Source organism: Notolepis coatsorum (genome assembly GCF_963971535.1).
Source record: "Notolepis coatsorum genome assembly, chromosome: 5".
Classification (NCBI taxonomy): Eukaryota; Metazoa; Chordata; class Actinopteri; order Aulopiformes; family Paralepididae; genus Notolepis; species Notolepis coatsorum.
The window spans coordinates 96,596,488-96,616,337 of record NC_140169.1 but is presented as its reverse complement, the minus strand read 5'-3'; the positions used below and the strand labels follow the sequence as shown (position 1 = coordinate 96,616,337).

At 44.7% G+C, this 19,850-nt stretch overlaps 1 protein-coding gene across 1 annotated transcript; it reads right to left on the bottom strand.

The window, feature by feature from the left end:
* Positions 1–11,933: 11,933 nt before the first annotated feature.
* On the bottom strand, positions 11,934–19,786 carry LOC311228278 (uncharacterized protein; the record flags this gene model as incomplete). Its single annotated transcript, XM_084314186.1, has 2 exons — positions 11,934–13,214; positions 19,646–19,786. 2 exons carry the CDS (start codon positions 19,784–19,786, stop codon positions 12,903–12,905), a joined length of 453 nt encoding a protein of 150 aa, XP_084170312.1. The 3' UTR covers positions 11,934–12,902.
* Positions 19,787–19,850: the final 64 nt, after the last annotated feature.

Sequence of the window (19,850 nt, the reverse complement as noted above, 5' to 3'; positions counted from 1 at the left end):
CATTGGCCGTATTACGGGGAGGGAAAACTGAAGGGTGGGGATCGAACGTTGTGAACAAGCGACTCCTACAAGTCGGTTGGTGCGCCTGCGCAGTAGAATCAGGAAGTGTCGGGGGCAGCGTGAGCCTCCCACGCGTTACTCCTCGACACTGAGAGATCGAGCTGCGCAGGTGAAAAGATGCGACTGCTGTTACCTCAAGTACCGGAGGGGACTTGTGCTATGTATGACTTAGTCCACATTGCAGCCGGCTTGTGGGAGGCAAGAAACAGCGTTCGTGACAGGGGAGGGTTGAATTGGATGATACGAAATTGGGATGGGAGAAAATATGGAAAAATGGGAGAAAAAGTGGATCAAAAAAAAAACAGATTGCAGAATGGGTACAGTACAGTACAGCTCAATACATACAATTGTTAAGGGGATGCAGACCAGAGAAAGACTTTCGTCTTGTTTACATCAGGGTCCCCCATGGGCTACGCTGGTCGCGTCTATTCGTTTCCTAACACATTTATGCTTCCGCGTTCGCGTTTTGCGCTCCGATGTTTCTGGTCGCACCAATCGTGTGACGGCAGGTTCTTTCGCCGGTTAAGCTTAGGCACTCTTTCGAAGTTGGTTAAGGTTAGAGTTTGTCTTAGAGCAGGGCAATAGAACACCAGCCCTGATTCCAAACTCTAACCTTAACCAACTTCGAAAGAGTCAACTAAGCTTAACCAGTGATAAACTAGGCGTTAGGTAGTTTGCTGCTGGTCGAGGCGGAAATGGGCACGTCACGCGATTGGGCGCACATGTCACATGACCAGAATCGTCAGTGGCCAATCAGATCGCACCAGAAACGGCAGTGGCCAATCAGATTCGCAAAACGCGAACGCATAAATGCGTTAGGAAACGAATAGACACGTCCTGGTCCCAGATCTGTTCCTATGAGACCCTACACACAGGGAAGTTGGTCGTCTGAGAGGGATGGGGGCAGTCTGCTCTTTTCAGCTGATTCTGAACTTTCTTTTTATTCATGGGGTGAATATGCGTGTGGTACTTCACTTTTTTATAATCACAGGGAAAACAGGCATTGCATGGGGAATACAAAGACCACCGTCATACAGCAGGGTGGACTTACAAAAGACAGAGTAGCTGGCAAATTGTACAAAAAAAGAAGGGATGGCGAGCAAATTACGAAACTTTTTGTGCACAGCACACCCTGAAAACACTTTAGATACATAAAACTGCTAATAATGTGGACGTTCTGTTTTCTCAGACAAACAACTGGTTAGTGGAGGAAGAATCTAGTTGCCAGGCCAACAGCCCTGATTGATACGCACGAGCACTTCTGAAAAATCATGTCCCTCGCGGCCGTTTTCTACGTGTGTAAAAGCGATCGACAGTTTTTGCGTGTTCATCCCCATAGAGGCTCCGATTTATTCCGTATTGATGTTATACATCCCCATCACTCTTTTCTACTGTCAGTAATGCACAGCGTTCAGTGTTCCAACCGCCGCTGAATCACTTGGCTCTAATGGCGCAGTAGCGGTGGGAAGGTTTTTACGAAGTGCACTAGTTTTAATCTCGTCTATCAACAATCCAGTACGCTGAGGGAACATGGCTCCATGCAGTGTCACGTGTTTCAGGCTTTAGGCACAACTATTCAGACACACACCCTCTTGGTAAAATTAGAACTGAATTCAGATTGTCTTAAGAAGCAACCTTGTGGTATTGTTGCTCCATGCGCTCTTCTATTGACTTGTACTGGAGAGGTCAGAGGGCAGGTTCACGTCATTCAGATACAGCCCAGCATGTAAACAGGAGTAGCGTGGGTCAGTTCAGAACTATTCAGGACAGGACAGTTCAGGGTGAAACTGCCATCTATAGTTTTTGATAATGAGCCAATAACACAAGAAAAACAACAGGGTAACAGTAACATTTCCCCATCAGATGACATCACCACACAGTAGTAGGCTGTAGACAGAGACTATACAAACCCATACAAATCAATTAATTAATGAACATTTGGTTTTGGGTACAAATTTGCTGGCGTGGCTCCTTTCGTAAGATTTGGAACCATTTGTTGTGCTGGAAAAAGTGACCATAATACAGGATAAGAAGACAGGTACAAGGTTTTAGGGAGAAAGACATTTAACAGCAGACGTGCAAAACATCAGCTGAACACACTTCAAATATTTGAAATCATAAAGAGCTCTACATTTAGCTCGACTCATTTCAGTTCTTTATTCTGCAAATACATGAGCCGTCCAAAAACATTTAAAAAAAAATGGACTTATATAGTTCTTCAGTGGAAAGGCTCAATTAATGCCCGAAAGATCCTTCGCCAACATTCTAGAACTGCATTCCCTGTGACACCATTACAGATTGTGTCACAATTGGGGGCCGATCAAGTGTTGTAGCCAATTTAATGATTTTCTGCCGTTATGTTATTGTATGAAGGCACCGTGTCATCATGAAAGTGTTGACCAATTAGCAGGCAGTGGGCACAGGAGGCGGGGCTCATGTGCGCTTAGGTGCAGTCTATATGTATGTGTTCACAGGTGTGCAGCGGCAGGGAATTTGGGTAATTATCACAGGGAAGCCACACTATCTTTTTACCGTGCTCGTTTGTTTGTTTTCAGTTATATTGAGTCACTTTTTGAGTTTATTTTGTATGCTTATATTTGTCCACACCGCAAGTAGTAATAAAAACTCTCAACAGTAACCAAGGAGAAGACATCATTTTATTATCAACAAGCATCACGCGTAGGAAAGAGCTTCACCCAGTATTCCCTCACTGGCAACATTTCTTGTTAGGTTGCCCTTACAATAACCAATACATGACCAATATTGAGCTATCATAACCCATACATAACCAATAGAGCTATCATAACCCATACATAACCAATACTGAGCTATCATAATAACCAATACAGAGCTATCATAACCCATACTGAGCTATCATAATAACCAATACAGAGCTATCATAACCCATACGTAACCAATACTGAGCTATCATAATAACCAATACAGCGCTATCATAACCCATACGATCATTGGAATTATTCTTTTTGGAGTACCTTCTGGCTAAGGTAAGGTATATTCTATGTCTATTTTACCGAACCTGAAACATGTTTCTGTAACGATCACAGTGTCTTATTTTACCGGACCTAAACCAAGCTTTTTCTAATGACAAAAACGTGTAATCAAATAAAACAAGACAAAAACCATCCGAGTATCAAGTCACTTTATTAAATCCATATAAGTAAGAATAACTATGACATAATAAGAGATCGTTAAAACAATCTTTCAATGAACAGTACTCTGGTCATTCACTGATAGACAGGAGGAATGGACAACATTAAAACATACATCACTAAATTTAACGAATGATTCTGATGGAAGGATAAAAAGATCTATTATTACTTCCACTGGATCCCACTATCCTGCGGAGGGCAGATTCAGAACTGTTTGACTGTTGTATGGTATTTATCATCCGAGTAGAAAAAAGGAGAAATCTATGGCCTATGGTTTTTATGTAATGCTCATGGATTTTAATGGTACAATGATTCTCAGGTTTGTTTGTCCGATTGTTGCAGGTAGTTTCAACACAGATCAACCAAAACTAACCAAACTGAGCATTGATTGATTGATTGATTGAAAAGTTTATTAACAGATTGCAGAATGGGGGCGGCTAGGTGGTGTAGTGGGCAAGGCACTCGCCACCAGTGTGGAGACGCTAGGATTCGCGTGTTCGAATCCAGCTCTCCACATTGTTTTTCAGTTTGGCTGGTCGTCCGCAGTAATACACATTGGCCGTATTACGGGGAGGGAAAACTGAAGGGTGGGGATCGAACGTTGTGAACAAGCGACTCCTACAAGTCGGTTGGTGCGCCTGCGCAGTAGAATCAGGAAGTGTCGGGGGCAGCGTGAGCCTCCCACGCGTTACTCCTCGACACTGAGAGATCGAGCTGCGCAGGTGAAAAGATGCGACTGCTGTTACCTCAAGTACCGGAGGGGACTTGTGCTATGTATGACTTAGTCCACATTGCAGCCGGCTTGTGGGAGGCAAGAAACAGCGTTCGTGACAGGGGAGGGTTGAATTGGATGATACGAAATTGGGATGGGAGAAAATATGGAAAAATGGGAGAAAAAGTGGATAAAAAAAAAAACAGATTGCAGAATGGGTACAGTACAGTACAGCTCAATACATACAATTGTTAAGGGGATGCAGACCAGAGAAAGACTTTCGTCTTGTTTACATCAGGGTCCCCCATGGGCTACGCTGGTCGCGTCTATTCGTTTCCTAACACATTTATGCTTCCGCGTTCGCGTTTTGCGCTCCGATGTTTCTGGTCGCACCAATCGTGTGACGGCAGGTTCTTTCGCCGGTTAAGCTTAGGCACTCTTTCGAAGTTGGTTAAGGTTAGAGTTTGTCTTAGAGCAGGGCAATAGAACACCAGCCCTGATTCCAAACTCTAACCTTAACCAACTTCGAAAGAGTCAACTAAGCTTAACCAGTGATAAACTAGGCGTTAGGTAGTTTGCTGCTGGTCGAGGCGGAAATGGGCACGTCACGCGATTGGGCGCACATGTCACATGACCAGAATCGTCAGTGGCCAATCAGATCGCACCAGAAACGGCAGTGGCCAATCAGATTCGCAAAACGCGAACGCATAAATGCGTTAGGAAACGAATAGACACGTCCTGGTCCCAGATCTGTTCCTATGAGACCCTACACACAGGGAAGTTGGTCGTCTGAGAGGGATGGGGGCAGTCTGCTCTTTTCAGCTGATTCTGAACTTTCTTTTTATTCATGGGGTGAATATGCGTGTGGTACTTCACTTTTTTATAATCACAGGGAAAACAGGCATTGCATGGGGAATACAAAGACCACCGTCATACAGCAGGGTGGACTTACAAAAGACAGAGTAGCTGGCAAATTGTACAAAAAAAGAAGGGATGGCGAGCAAATTACGAAACTTTTTGTGCACAGCACACCCTGAAAACACTTTAGATACATAAAACTGCTAATAATGTGGACGTTCTGTTTTCTCAGACAAACAACTGGTTAGTGGAGGAAGAATCTAGTTGCCAGGCCAACAGCCCTGATTGATACGCACGAGCACTTCTGAAAAATCATGTCCCTCGCGGCCGTTTTCTACGTGTGTAAAAGCGATCGACAGTTTTTGCGTGTTCATCCCCATAGAGGCTCCGATTTATTCCGTATTGATGTTATACATCCCCATCACTCTTTTCTACTGTCAGTAATGCACAGCGTTCAGTGTTCCAACCGCCGCTGAATCACTTGGCTCTAATGGCGCAGTAGCGGTGGGAAGGTTTTTACGAAGTGCACTAGTTTTAATCTCGTCTATCAACAATCCAGTACGCTGAGGGAACATGGCTCCATGCAGTGTCACGTGTTTCAGGCTTTAGGCACAACTATTCAGACACACACCCTCTTGGTAAAATTAGAACTGAATTCAGATTGTCTTAAGAAGCAACCTTGTGGTATTGTTGCTCCATGCGCTCTTCTATTGACTTGTACTGGAGAGGTCAGAGGGCAGGTTCACGTCATTCAGATACAGCCCAGCATGTAAACAGGAGTAGCGTGGGTCAGTTCAGAACTATTCAGGACAGGACAGTTCAGGGTGAAACTGCCATCTATAGTTTTTGATAATGAGCCAATAACACAAGAAAAACAACAGGGTAACAGTAACATTTCCCCATCAGATGACATCACCACACAGTAGTAGGCTGTAGACAGAGACTATACAAACCCATACAAATCAATTAATTAATGAACATTTGGTTTTGGGTACAAATTTGCTGGCGTGGCTCCTTTCGTAAGATTTGGAACCATTTGTTGTGCTGGAAAAAGTGACCATAATACAGGATAAGAAGACAGGTACAAGGTTTTAGGGAGAAAGACATTTAACAGCAGACGTGCAAAACATCAGCTGAACACACTTCAAATATTTGAAATCATAAAGAGCTCTACATTTAGCTCGACTCATTTCAGTTCTTTATTCTGCAAATACATGAGCCGTCCAAAAACATTTAAAAAAAAATGGACTTATATAGTTCTTCAGTGGAAAGGCTCAATTAATGCCCGAAAGATCCTTCGCCAACATTCTAGAACTGCATTCCCTGTGACACCATTACAGATTGTGTCACAATTGGGGGCCGATCAAGTGTTGTAGCCAATTTAATGATTTTCTGCCGTTATGTTATTGTATGAAGGCACCGTGTCATCATGAAAGTGTTGACCAATTAGCAGGCAGTGGGCACAGGAGGCGGGGCTCATGTGCGCTTAGGTGCAGTCTATATGTATGTGTTCACAGGTGTGCAGCGGCAGGGAATTTGGGTAATTATCACAGGGAAGCCACACTATCTTTTTACCGTGCTCGTTTGTTTGTTTTCAGTTATATTGAGTCACTTTTTGAGTTTATTTTGTATGCTTATATTTGTCCACACCGCAAGTAGTAATAAAAACTCTCAACAGTAACCAAGGAGAAGACATCATTTTATTATCAACAAGCATCACGCGTAGGAAAGAGCTTCACCCAGTATTCCCTCACTGGCAACATTTCTTGTTAGGTTGCCCTTACAATAACCAATACATGACCAATATTGAGCTATCATAACCCATACATAACCAATAGAGCTATCATAACCCATACATAACCAATACTGAGCTATCATAATAACCAATACAGAGCTATCATAACCCATACTGAGCTATCATAATAACCAATACAGAGCTATCATAACCCATACGTAACCAATACTGAGCTATCATAATAACCAATACAGCGCTATCATAACCCATACGATCATTGGAATTATTCTTTTTGGAGTACCTTCTGGCTAAGGTAAGGTATATTCTATGTCTATTTTACCGAACCTGAAACATGTTTCTGTAACGATCACAGTGTCTTATTTTACCGGACCTAAACCAAGCTTTTTCTAATGACAAAAACGTGTAATCAAATAAAACAAGACAAAAACCATCCGAGTATCAAGTCACTTTATTAAATCCATATAAGTAAGAATAACTATGACATAATAAGAGATCGTTAAAACAATCTTTCAATGAACAGTACTCTGGTCATTCACTGATAGACAGGAGGAATGGACAACATTAAAACATACATCACTAAATTTAACGAATGATTCTGATGGGAGGATAAAAAGATCTATTATTACTTCCACTGGATCCCACTATCCTGCGGAGGGCAGATTCAGAACTGTTTGACTGTTGTATGGTATTTATCATCCGAGTAGAAAAAAGGAGAAATCTATGGCCTATGGTTTTTATGTAATGCTCATGGATTTTAATGGTACAATGATTCTCAGGTTTGTTTGTCCGATTGTTGCAGGTAGTTTCAACACAGATCAACCAAAACTAACCAAACTGAGCATTGATTGATTGATTGATTGAAAAGTTTATTAACAGATTGCAGAATGGGTACAGTACAGTACAGCTCAATACATACAATTGTTAAGGGGATGCAGACCAGAGAAAGACTTTCGTCTTGTTTACATCAGGGTCCCCCATGGGCTACGCTGGTCGCGTCTATTCGTTTCCTAACACATTTATGCTTCCGCGTTCGCGTTTTGCGCTCCGATGTTTCTGGTCGCACCAATCGTGTGACGGCAGGTTCTTTCGCCGGTTAAGCTTAGGCACTCTTTCGAAGTTGGTTAAGGTTAGAGTTTGTCTTAGAGCAGGGCAATAGAACACCAGCCCTGATTCCAAACTCTAACCTTAACCAACTTCGAAAGAGTCAACTAAGCTTAACCAGTGATAAACTAGGCGTTAGGTAGTTTGCTGCTGGTCGAGGCGGAAATGGGCACGTCACGCGATTGGGCGCACATGTCACATGACCAGAATCGTCAGTGGCCAATCAGATCGCACCAGAAACGGCAGTGGCCAATCAGATTCGCAAAACGCGAACGCATAAATGCGTTAGGAAACGAATAGACACGTCCTGGTCCCAGATCTGTTCCTATGAGACCCTACACACAGGGAAGTTGGTCGTCTGAGAGGGATGGGGGCAGTCTGCTCTTTTCAGCTGATTCTGAACTTTCTTTTTATTCATGGGGTGAATATGCGTGTGGTACTTCACTTTTTTATAATCACAGGGAAAACAGGCATTGCATGGGGAATACAAAGACCACCGTCATACAGCAGGGTGGACTTACAAAAGACAGAGTAGCTGGCAAATTGTACAAAAAAAGAAGGGATGGCGAGCAAATTACGAAACTTTTTGTGCACAGCACACCCTGAAAACACTTTAGATACATAAAACTGCTAATAATGTGGACGTTCTGTTTTCTCAGACAAACAACTGGTTAGTGGAGGAAGAATCTAGTTGCCAGGCCAACAGCCCTGATTGATACGCACGAGCACTTCTGAAAAATCATGTCCCTCGCGGCCGTTTTCTACGTGTGTAAAAGCGATCGACAGTTTTTGCGTGTTCATCCCCATAGAGGCTCCGATTTATTCCGTATTGATGTTATACATCCCCATCACTCTTTTCTACTGTCAGTAATGCACAGCGTTCAGTGTTCCAACCGCCGCTGAATCACTTGGCTCTAATGGCGCAGTAGCGGTGGGAAGGTTTTTACGAAGTGCACTAGTTTTAATCTCGTCTATCAACAATCCAGTACGCTGAGGGAACATGGCTCCATGCAGTGTCACGTGTTTCAGGCTTTAGGCACAACTATTCAGACACACACCCTCTTGGTAAAATTAGAACTGAATTCAGATTGTCTTAAGAAGCAACCTTGTGGTATTGTTGCTCCATGCGCTCTTCTATTGACTTGTACTGGAGAGGTCAGAGGGCAGGTTCACGTCATTCAGATACAGCCCAGCATGTAAACAGGAGTAGCGTGGGTCAGTTCAGAACTATTCAGGACAGGACAGTTCAGGGTGAAACTGCCATCTATAGTTTTTGATAATGAGCCAATAACACAAGAAAAACAACAGGGTAACAGTAACATTTCCCCATCAGATGACATCACCACACAGTAGTAGGCTGTAGACAGAGACTATACAAACCCATACAAATCAATTAATTAATGAACATTTGGTTTTGGGTACAAATTTGCTGGCGTGGCTCCTTTCGTAAGATTTGGAACCATTTGTTGTGCTGGAAAAAGTGACCATAATACAGGATAAGAAGACAGGTACAAGGTTTTAGGGAGAAAGACATTTAACAGCAGACGTGCAAAACATCAGCTGAACACACTTCAAATATTTGAAATCATAAAGAGCTCTACATTTAGCTCGACTCATTTCAGTTCTTTATTCTACTTACAAAATCAAATAAAAAATCTAACTAGTAGCTTGTATTTCAGGTGATATTTCTTCTTTTAGCCTTTATACTTTTTAATTCCCCACTGGTCGTTGTGCTGCCCTACTGTTGGTCTGGGGAGGGTGTAGACTACCACATGCCTCCTCCAATACATGTGGAGTCGCCATCCTCTTTTCACCAGACAGCGATGACTTTCACTGGGAGAGCGTAACACTCAAGAGGTTTGCGCCATCTCCCCCAAATCCCCTTCCTGCTGAACAGGCTCCCCAACCGACCAGTAGGAGTCGCTGTTGCAACGACCAGGACTCATACCCCACCGCAAACACTGCCAATTGTGTTCGTAGGGATGTCTGACCGAGCTGGAAGTACCGCTGCCAGGAATCAAACCCGGGTCACCACAGTGGTAAGAGAGTCCTTAGACCTCTACGCTACCCAGCTGCCACTTTTAGTTGATCTTTGAGCCAGACAAGTTAAATTGAGCGAATGTCAAGCAGCTCAAATATTTGAAAGTGTTTTCAGGTAGCTTGTAGTTTAGCTCAGGTCTGGGACCTGAAGATTTAGAAAGGCACTAATTACAGCTCAGGGAACATTACATGAGACCTGGGTCAGGCATTAACTGAAAACCTTCCAATTCCTCTTGTTTGGTCTGCTTGGGACAATCTATAGGCGTTAGGCAGCGCTATACCAGGCAACTACAATCAACCCAGGAAGCTGAATGAATGGATTCCTTCCTACTAACATTCTGCCTCATGTCTATCCAGGATTCATGCTGTGGAGTAACAACACAGGACTGTTGCTGTAGTAACACTGTGGCCGCCTCACGTTCATTAACCATGACCCTGTCCAGAAACAAAACACTTGACCACTGACCTATGAGCAGAAAGCAGATAAGTGTGGAATCGGATAAGTGTAAACGAGATAGGAAACATTCAATCAACTTTATCGAGTGGTGCAGCAACTCCCATCTTACTTTTTAACTAGACGAATAAATCATCTGGAATTTATGTGCCAAGATTAGGTAGCCTTCATACTCATCCTTCTCCTTACAGATCCAGAGAGGTCACAAGGTGGTTTCTGGACAGATGGCTGTGAACATGGAGGTTGATATACAGTCACACAGGAGGCAAAAAACTGTGTTTTACATCACATTCTTCTATTAGTGCGACAGCTATGCCTCTGCCGTTTCATCATGAGGCCAAACACGTAACGGTTAGGACAACAATTTAAATGCTATGTTTTGCAATAAATATGGAGGCATAGTGTCCTAACTTTCATTGAGAATCAAATGAAATCAGCTTTATAACAATTCATTACCATTTGATTGGAACCCATGCCTTGATGATTGCTATCCAATTTACTTTATGCATCAGAGAACATTCTTAAAATACACTGGCTGCAGTTATCACCTCCGCAGAGCCACATAACTGAGCACCTCAGACAAAGAACCATACAAGTCCGTTTTAAGTTTTCAGAGGAACAATATTTTCAAACTTTATTATCTATAGATAGTCAAGTTAAGAGTGTTGTGATTACTCATAGTTAAAAGACAAGTTGAGGTTGAGTAGTTACTTGTGATGCATCATATTCACACACCAAGTGATTTAGATTAACTTCACAACTGCAAATACATGAGCCGTCCAAAAACATTTAAAAAAAAATGGACTTATATAGTTCTTCAGTGGAAAGGCTCAATTAATGCCCGAAAGATCCTTCGCCAACATTCTAGAACTGCATTCCCTGTGACACCATTACAGATTGTTCGGTCACTATCTTTCAGCCCCTTTATGTTTCCAAATTTCCATTGTTAAAACATTCTTCATATCAGAATTGTTTTAACTACTAAATTATATTAAAAAAGTTTGAGGAAGGCAACGCCAACCAGGTGCAGAATATACATTAAATCATACAATTGAGTTCTAAAAAAAAAAAAAAAAAATTAGCTTTCTTTGGTTTGCATACCACAAGCACACAAACTGTGGGCCAGTCTATGAACTTCAACATAATGTCAGATGATTCATACAAGCTATACACGAACAACACAGCCACACATCACCTCACAAATGCACTTTATAAACAATGTCAATCAGATGACTGATGGTTTATAGAGCTATTGTTTAGAGATCAGGTCTATTGCTCCAGTATTTCACAGCTGCATCTATGTAGGGCTGAACTATGGTCATTATTATTATTTCTATTTTAGTTTGAATTAAATCACAGTTGAATTATATTCTATTGTGGTACATGTGAACACAGCTATGCTCATTTATTTTTATATTCAAAAATATAAAAAAGAGCTACGAATGCCGTATACCGGTAATTAAAATATTTTCACAGATATCCAACTCGATAGTTCTGGGGTTATGCAAAGCACCAGAATACCTGTGGTGAAAAACCTCTTCACATTTATAAATTGCACTGATAGTGAATTGAAATGTACAGCCCTACTTTGCAGTGTTGGTTAGAGAAACAGTCTCAGCTTAGATCTAGAGAGTTGATCTTAGCTTAGATCTTCTAGAGTGTTGATCTCAAGGAAGACTGATATACTCGATTTTAATATGTAGACAAGCGGCATTGTTCACATACTTGTACTTTGCGTGTCTCCCACCACAGTTCCTAGTAAAAAAAAATCTGTAAAATCAGGATAAACAGTAAAACCAAAAAAGGAAAGAAAAAGAAATACTATAATATTATTCATATAATAAATAATCAATCTTTGTTTATATATCTGTATATGTAAAAAGGGATGATGAGCTAGCATAGCACCAGCGGCCGTAAACGTGTCGGCAGAACTGGGACTTAAGAAAAGCATGTTGTCTCACGTAGGTTGTTCAGAGTCCAGTGGGGCAGGAGAGTCCAACTCAACCCCTGGGTGTTTCAGAGGTCAAGCCTTGTGATCAATTCTGATGTATTGCTCAGATCGGATTGTTTTGTGTCGGCTGTTCACATCGTTATTATATTTCTTTTTGTATGTGACCAAGATCAGATTCCAGTGTCCAGCGCAGATAGTTACAGAAGTATCACCCCAAATAACATGGTAAGATCCTCACTGTCCCCCCACTGGCCACCTCGATCACAGAAGTCTTCCGTGTTTGTATTAAGAGTGACTCCCACCACAGAACGTCAATCTAGACTAGAGTGACGTAAAAGTTGCATGAATTCCAACACGACTGTTCAGATTTGAGGTCAAGTTGCACAAAAGAAAAATCGGACCAGCATCTGATTTAGGACCACAATTATGAAAGTGGCCCAAATCAGAATTGAAATGATTAGATTCCATGTGACTTGTGCCGTTTCACGCTGTTGTGAAAAAAATAAATCAGATCCGATCCGATCCGATCCATGAGCAAAAATAAATGATTTGGGCCACTTTCTCCTGCAGAGTTAATGTAGCCGTATAATCCGCTCTTCAAAACACGCCACCACTCTGCTCAATACCCTGATGTTGAGAAAAAAAACTATTCTGCTGTGTGAACGTCCGTCTGCAGAGACGGCTGTATTAACTACAACCCTCTCCCTCTCCCTCTCTCTCTCCACCCCCCAACCCGTCTTGTATGCATTGCTGACAGATGCTGGTAACATCTGCCTGGACGTCCGCCGGGAGCGTGGCGTTCAGATGGTCACGTGAAACGAGTCCTGCAGCCAGCTGCTGCTGTTGCCGTCCTTTCCTCCGCTCCCGTTCTTGCCCCCCCCCCCCAGGGCCGTGGCCCCCTCCCCGTCCGGCTGCTCTCCGGTGGGCGTGGCCCCGGGATCCTGGTAGTACTCGTCGTCCTCGTCGAAGTATCCGTTCTCCAGCAGGCCGTAGGGGCCGTCGGCGCTGGAGGCGGAGCTGAGGTCCTGGCAGCTTCCCTTGTACTCCTGGATGGACTCGTGGAGAGACCAGAGCTGACAGAGGAGAGACATGTCCTGCTGACGCAGACCCACCTGGGGGGGAGAGAGAGATATTATAGTTAAAAGACCAGAGCTGACAAAGGAGAGACATGTCCTGCTGACGCAGACCCACCTGGGGGGGGGGGGGGGAGAGAGAGAGATTATAGTTAAGAGACCAGAGCTGACAAGAGGAGAGACTTGTCCTGCTGACGCAGACCCAATAGGCGCAGAACTTGCCGTCCCACGATTGGCGCACATGTCACATGACCAGAAACGTGCGTGGCCAATCAGAGTGCAAAACGGGAACGCGGAAGGACAAGCCACTTGCTTAAAGTATAGACACAGGGGGGAGAGATATTATAGTTAAGAGACCAGAGCTGACAAAGAGACATGTCCTGCTGACGTAGACCCACCTGGGGGGGGGGAGAGAGAGAGATATTATAGTTAAGAGACCAGAGCTGACAAAGAGACATGTCCTGCTGACGTAGACCCACCTGGGGGGGAGAGAGAGAGAGATATTATAGTTAAGAGACCAGAGCTGACACAGCAGAACCATGTCCTGCTGACGTAGACCCACCTGGGAGAGAGAGATATATTATAGTTTATCATATTGCAGCATGTTGAAACTACCATTATTGATATTGTTGCGAACTATTTTATGGGGCTGCCTGCGGCACAGGGCAGACAGTAGTTCAGATAGTTTGTTGAGAAAAACAGTGTTATTGGCTTTGGGGGGTCTATACACAAGAATGACAAGCACAGGGTTGACAGGAATTTTGAGGTGGAAAGCAAGACATTCAAATGAGGTGAATTCAGAAGTGTGAAAAATATCGATTTTTCGATACTGAATATTTTAACAGTTTCAATATTAATTTCCCGCAATATCGATACGTTCGGCACTATCGATACCAGCTGGCTTTCTCGCTGTCTTCTCTCCTACAGCAAGTTGTTGACACACACACACACGCTGCTGCAGTGCACGCATTGCCCCTCCCCCTCACAGACCCGTCTCGTCAACAAATCCTCTCATTTGCTCCGAAGATGGCAAGAGTGCAAGAGCCTCCGCAACTTGTCATGACAGCTCCTCTTTCAACACAGGGTTTCCCATTAATTACCTAGACTGTGGCAGCTCTAATTAGTCCCGCCACAGTTGTATAATGAACCAAAAAAAATATACATAAGATTTAAAAAAAATTTAAATATAAAGTTTGCCAATAGGGATGCATCAGTAGTATTGGCAGTGGTAGTCGTAATAGTAATAGACTATATTTTTTTATTTTCTAAAAAAATAAACTATTCAACACAGGTAGTCACTTTTGCTTAATTTCTTTGATGGCTCAAATGTATGCTCTAGACCAGTGGTTCACAAACCTCTCCTCGAGACTATAAGCCGCACCTGAATATAAGCCGCAGCAGCTAAATTGAATGATGTGTACATATATAAGCCGCAGGTGTTTTAATGTTTAATTACAGTCTTCCCACCAGCATTGGGACACAATACTGTCAGACAAATAACAAGAATTAACTCATTTACAAGTTGTGTTAAGTTTAGCAAATAAGGGAACAGATAAATAACATTTCAATGCAGTCAAAAAAGCAATATTTCGATTTTTACATTTTCGGGTGGGACAACAGTCCATAGTGGGACAACAGTCCACTTTTACGAAGACCAACACCAAGGCAAAAGCTGCAACAATTGCATCTTATCGTGTCAGTCACATTCTCGCTAAAAATAAAAAATCCTTCAAAGACGCCGACTGTGTAAAAGAGGCATCGACTGTGGCTGCCTCTTTCTCTCACATGAAGATCATCAAGTCCAAGTACAGAACCACATTGACAGATGACCATCTTGTGGACTGCCTGAGGCTTGCAACCAGATCCTACAACCCAGACTTTGAAAAACTAGCTTCCTCTTCCCAGTGCCAGCGTTCTCACTAAGGTAGAGACATTTAATAAAAAAGAAAAAAAACAGATAAAGGAGAACTACCAGTGACTGTTGACAGACCTTTTTGTGGAATTGTTTTTTGATTGTATTATATTTTGCAATGTGACAGCTCTGTTTACACATCATTCCTATTCCCTTTTAATTGTACATATATTTTTGTTTTGATTGTATTGTTCCACTTTTGCTTTGGCAATGTAAACATATGTTTTCTCATGCCCATTGAACTGAGTGTGTGTGTGGTCAGTGTGTATGCAGAGTGTGAAATAAACGTGAGAAGTTACAGTCTTGTCATTCTTGTAATTCCTACACTACACTGTTACAATGATATATAAAATAGCATATTATATTATATACCCATTCAATATGCACATGACAGAACATATTATATGCCATATAATATTTTCTGTCATGTGCATATTGAATGGGTAATACTATTACTACTGATTGAAAACTGTATTAACAGATTGCAGAATGGGTACAGTACAGCTCAATACATACAATTGTTAAGGGGATGCAGACCAGAGAAAGACTTTCGTCTTGTTTACATCAGGGTCCCCCATTTTCAATTAATCATATATATATATATACTAATACTAGCCGAGAGTAGGACAAATTTGGGCTGGTAGCTCTCGGCTAGGTGGCAAATTAAAAAGTAGATCTTGGTTCAAAAAAGGTTGGGCACCCCTGCTCCAAGGCACCCCTGCTCCAAGGCATCTGCTATATAATAATAAAGTTAGTTGGTTAATTAGTTTGCTCAGTAAATTATGGCCAATTCGTTTTATATTGTTTAATACAGTTAAAAGATAAATGCAGGGGGTCAGGTGGCGTAGCGGAGATTGCGTTCGTCACCAACACCGGAGACGCTGGATTCGCCTGTTCGAATCCAGCTCCTGGCGTTGCTATCAGCTTGGCTGGCCTCTCACACTAATACAATTGGCTGTATTAGAGGGTGGGAAAGCTGAAGGGTGGGTCCTGGGCGTTGTGGACAGCGACCCCTACAGTTCGGTCAGGGCGCCTGCTCAGCAAGGGTAGGAACTAGGGAGAGATAGTGCGGCCTCCCACACGCTACACTCTCCCCGGTGAGAACCTGCGCGGCCAGGCTGGCCTGCCGGCAGGCTGCACATGCTTCGGAGGAAAGCATGCGACAGTCTCCGGTCTCTCGGACCAACAGTAGGGGAAAGTACGCAACAACCAGGAAGGGTGGGATGGGAGAAAAATCGGGGAAGAAAGATAAACGAAGCAATTTTTTTTGTATTCCCCCCCCCGTACCGAAAATAATACCGAACCGTGACTTCAAAACCGAGGTACGTACCGAACCGTGGATTTTGTGTACCGTTACACCCCTAACACATAGCCATCATTTAAGATATAGTTTATGCGTTCGCAAATGTGCTCGCCCTCCCATTGACTACAGCGCTGGCACTCAAGCGCTATTTCTGGCGCCCCCTGCTGGCACTCAGTGTTAAGGGACTGGAAGGTACAGCTCGAGCCCTGGCGCTATTTTTAGCCTGCAGCTGGACTAGAAAGCTCCTCTTCTTTTCCTGGTGAAGAGCAGCAGAGGAGAACTAAGATGATTAAAAGAGGACATATTCAAGTCCTTTTCAACAAGTTAACATGGGTCTTTGAGGTCCCCTAAACAGGTCTTTGAAGTTTCTTTCTGAAATTTGCCACATATTCTACAGAGGCACAACTGAGAGCATCCTGACTGTGCATCTAAGAAGGGAGATCCCCCCTTGAACGGCCCTTCTAAGGTTTCTCCCCTGCACATTGCCTGTGGTGCTTTTTTCCTATTGCTAGGTTTTTAGTACGTTTTTCCTTACCTTCGTGTGGGGTATGTCTGGGAAATGTTGCATTCATTTATTGGCCGTGTGAATATTTTAGGCAACCAACTTGTGTTTAGCGTTTCTCTGATTGGCCAATACGCCCATGTGACGCAAGTTGGGCGTAGTTAGACACAAGTTGGTTGCCTTTAATATTTAGGCGGCCTGCGTAACACCAAAGTAGAGTGCATTACAGTAGTCGGGCCGTGTTGTCACAAAGGCATGCATAACTCTAATAAGCCGCTTTTGAAAGAAAATGCCTAATTTCTGTACTGTGGTAGAGTAGGTAAAACACAAGATCCAGTAATAAGACACCAAATTTGTTGATATATTCCTCTAGCTATCTGAGCTATCATAACTGATACATAACGAAGGTTATCCTATAACCCTAGTTATATGAATACTGGCTGAACGTCTTGCTCTGCCATTATGAGATATCATCTCCAGCACCTACTGTGCGCGTGAAAAATTGCACATGCACCTCACTTGCACGTGACCACGCCTACTCCTGTGCGTGCCTCTACAAGACACAGGAAGTGGTCACGTCCACGCCCTTCCAAGTTTGAATTCCATACATGAAAAACATCCAAGGGACCTCAGGGCGCTGAAGAGCGAGACGCTCAGCCAGTATTCATATAACTAGGGTTATAGGATAACCTTCGTTATATATTCATACTGGCCAATCACGTCTCGCTCTGCCAACCTTCCATGGGACAGGTCTGACCCCCCCCCCCCCCCCCCGATTTCTCGGGCACCAGAGAATATCGGGAGTAAACGCCACTCATCGCGTCCTTCCATGGGACCACGACGATGGCTTGCTTCGCCACCAGAGAAACAAATCTCTTCGGCCAGGGCTGTCACTGCCGCAGACTCTGACAATAGAGTCTGTACCAAACCCAAAAACGGAGGGTGGGGGTGTGCAAACTGTAACACAAGCCCCGCCCTCAGCGTTCTCTCCATCCACACCGACATATGGTACTACTGTAGCCATACGTGGTAAAAATCCCAAAGCGCCCCCGCCGCCAAATGGCGGCGGTCCTCTAAGAATCGTAGACAGGCGGCCCGGTCCCTCCCGCTGTGCATTGCAAACCCTGGTTTCGCCAACCGTGCGAGCAAGGTGTCTCGCGGAGTCGGGATATCGCACCCTGACTCTACCAACGAGGCAATCGCACCCAAGGGGGACCCCGACAAAAAAGGGGGCAGTCTGATACGGGGGGAGCGCTCATCAACCCCGGTGAATGAGGTAGTTCCCCCGCTGAGCATCTTCCCGGCTTAGCTTGCTGTGGACAGCCTGCTCTGCGGCTGGACATGCAAGGTGTGTGGTCCCCACGCTGCCCGATAGGGTGAGTCTCTACACACCGTAGCCCTGTAGTGATATTACTACCACCCAAATTACGCGTGCCTAACTGACCACCGCGGGATCGGAAGTCCAGATGGGGGAGGCACTAACGTAATACCCGGCCTGGCGAGGGCGGGGCTGGGGGAACCCACGCTGCGATCTCCTGGGCCTAGGGTTCCCCCTCTGACAAAATGTTTTAGATACAGGGAACCCTGCTCCGTCGTCAGATACAACACTAGGCTCACCAAACACAGACGCAGGACGTGTGGCGTGGGAGCCTCCTGACAGCACAGCATTCTCATAGACAGACCCAGGCCTAGCTAGCAACTGGGTGTCAGCCCCTGTCTCCATGAGAAGTGATATGTGGGGCCGCTTGCGCTTCACTGGAAGAACGTGGCCCGCAGCCAAAGGGGACAAATCAGAGCCTTGAGTCCCATAGTGTAGCGGGGAGGAGTGACCGGAGAGCGTGCTAGACACAGCTAGATGGCAACGGTTTTTCAGGGCATGCCCATCTAATATAGCCGATCCCTCGGCCGCCGAGGCTGTCGGCACCGTGACAACCTGTTCTCTCTGTGTCCAGGTTATCCCAGGCGGGGGACACATGGCCGCCGGTCGGGGGCCTCGCCGCAGCCGCTGGCGAGGCCGTGCAAAAAGTCCATCCACGGAGAGGGGAGCCCTGAGAACTCTCCTCTCCTCCTCAAGGGAAGATTGCTCCAACCAAAGATGCCTGTGAACAAGCGTCGACAGCATCCTAGCCCTCCCTGCGGTTATAGCTTGCGGCTGGGTCAAAAGCTGAATAACCTCAAAACCTTGCGCGATGGTTTTGACGTCGGCCCCACCACCCGACAAAATTTTTGACAGAAAAGCAGCCAATTGAGCAATGTTATTAGTTGCTGCTAAATTCTGTACTGCGGCGGTATAAGCTTCATCAGCCCACTCAGCCACCTGCCGGGCCGACTCGCCCTCTGGCGTCGGCTTCCGGGCGGGATACCATTCTACCATGCCAGGGCAAAGAACCGATGCCACCCGCTTCTCTAAGCACGGCACACCTGTCCTGGGCCCTGTCGTCAGACCATCCACCCGTGTAAAGGGTAAATAAGCCTCAGCCAAACCCCCAACATTAGACACCGATTGACCGTCAGCAATGAAATGGTTAAGCGGAGGGAAAACTGTCCCGGCGGGACACATGGGAACGGCGCCCCAAAACATTAGCAGTAGCTGCGCGCGCCAGGATAATTGGAAAAACATTCAACAACGAGTCATGTTGACCACATTCATCCAAATACCCAGCTCCCCGCGCCAATACATCGCCCGGTCGTCTCACGAGACAACGAGTAGTATTGAATATGCTAGTACCAACACATGGCGTTGTCGGTCCTACCTGAGCGCGGCGTGGCTCGACTGCCAAACACTGCACATAGTCCATCGGTCCACTGCCAAGAGACGAGGAAAGTTCAGTATAGGACCGACGTTCCGTCCGGACGTGCCGAGAAGGGTCCGGGGGCTGGCGAAAGTCCAACATTGCGTAATCTCTCCCTTTGCTTCATAACAACGTTCCACCTGGTTGAAGTGCATATAGCAGATCC